Source organism: Aphanomyces astaci, assembly GCF_000520075.1.
Source record: "Aphanomyces astaci strain APO3 unplaced genomic scaffold supercont1.91, whole genome shotgun sequence".
In the NCBI taxonomy this organism is placed as follows: domain Eukaryota; phylum Oomycota; class Saprolegniomycetes; order Saprolegniales; family Verrucalvaceae; genus Aphanomyces; species Aphanomyces astaci.
Window position 1 is genome coordinate 51,865 of NW_009798354.1, and position 1,262 is coordinate 53,126.

Sequence of the window (1,262 nt, forward strand, 5' to 3'; positions counted from 1 at the left end):
CCAGAATACACCCGTAAAGGTTGGCACAATATCAGGATACCGTGCTGCCCTACGATGGTACTACAAGCGTGAGGATGTCCCAATGCCCACGGAGTACGAGAGCAAGCTCAAGACAATTTTTACAGGCATGCAGCGGCTAACAGCTACCGACGCACAGTCTTCTTCAGTCAAAGATTCTGGCAAGCGCCGGCTGGGCTTCAGCATGTATGAGTCCCTCTGCTCCAAATCGTTGGCAGCTGTGGACAGCGGCTTCGTTCACTTGTTTCTTGTGATTTCATGGAACTTGATGGCACGCTCCAAGTCAACGGAGACCATTCAATTGGACCACATTTCGTTCGAAGAAGATGCCGTGGGAATCACATACTTCAAGTCCAAAACAGACCAAGCAGGGACAAAGAGGCGCGATCCCAGGCACGTTTACGCCAACCCGTCGTCTCCTGCCCTTTGTGCTTTTCTTGCGTTTGGGAATTACTTTGCGTGCAACCCCACCTTGACCAGCGGAGCTCTATTTCCTGGGGCCAGGCAGCGCGATCGTTTTGGCAAGGCGTTGAAGACGTTGGTGCTTTCTGTCTTTGGTGACAACGCCGAAGGTGCAGTTGGAACACATTCGATCCGGAAGGGTGCAGCAACGTTCGTGTGCTCCGGCAGCACGAGTGGACCATCAGTCATCAGCGTGTGCCTTCGCTGCGGGTGGTCTCTTGGCAACGTTGTCGAGAGGTACATGCACTACGAGAAGGCCGGCGATCAGTTCGTTGGCCGTGTCGTAGCAGGACTACCCCTTAACAGCGCTGGATATGCGCAACTGCCGCCCCATTTTATCAGCATTCGACGACGCAATCGTCGCCAGCGCCGTCCGATGCATGTTTCCTGGTCTTTCGAAGAGCATCGCGATTTTTGGAGTCCTGAAACTCAGTTTGGCCTCACTTGTGCATCATTCCGACTACCTGCGCAGTAACCTTCCTGCCAATCGTGCTGTCTTGCAGACGTCTGTCTTTCGCGACGAAGATATGATGTCAAGACTCAAGTCACTTGTTCGGTCCAGCTCAGCAACACTGAAGCCTACAGGACTTCCTCCATACGTCGAGATCTACCGGTAGCTCGAAGTGCAGCACACGACACTCAAGAGACTGTCCTCAGAAGTTGAGGCCAACATCCGTCGCATTTTGGACGAGAAGGAGCTCGCCACAGGCACAGTTACCCCTGCAAACAGCTTGTCTGGGGCGGTCGACTGCACAAGTTGCCAGAGACGTTTGTGTTTCCTA

At 53.6% G+C, this 1,262-nt stretch overlaps 2 protein-coding genes across 2 annotated transcripts in view; one reads left to right on the top strand and one right to left on the bottom strand.

Annotated features, from left to right (window-relative positions):
- Nucleotides 1-82: 82 nt before the first annotated feature.
- On the top strand, nucleotides 83-955 carry H257_16722 (hypothetical protein; the record flags this gene model as incomplete). The annotated part of the gene is made up of 1 exon (XM_009845253.1): nucleotides 83-955. One exon carries the CDS (start codon nucleotides 83-85, stop codon nucleotides 953-955), a length of 873 nt encoding a protein of 290 aa, XP_009843555.1.
- Nucleotides 833-1,262, bottom strand: part of H257_16723 (hypothetical protein) — a 1,234-nt gene continuing 804 nt past the window's right edge. The window contains exon 5 of the mRNA XM_009845254.1: nucleotides 833-1,259. Within this exon, the coding sequence (XP_009843556.1) occupies nucleotides 1,088-1,259 (172 nt within the window). The 3' untranslated portion in view covers nucleotides 833-1,087. The remainder of the gene's footprint in view (nucleotides 1,260-1,262) is intronic.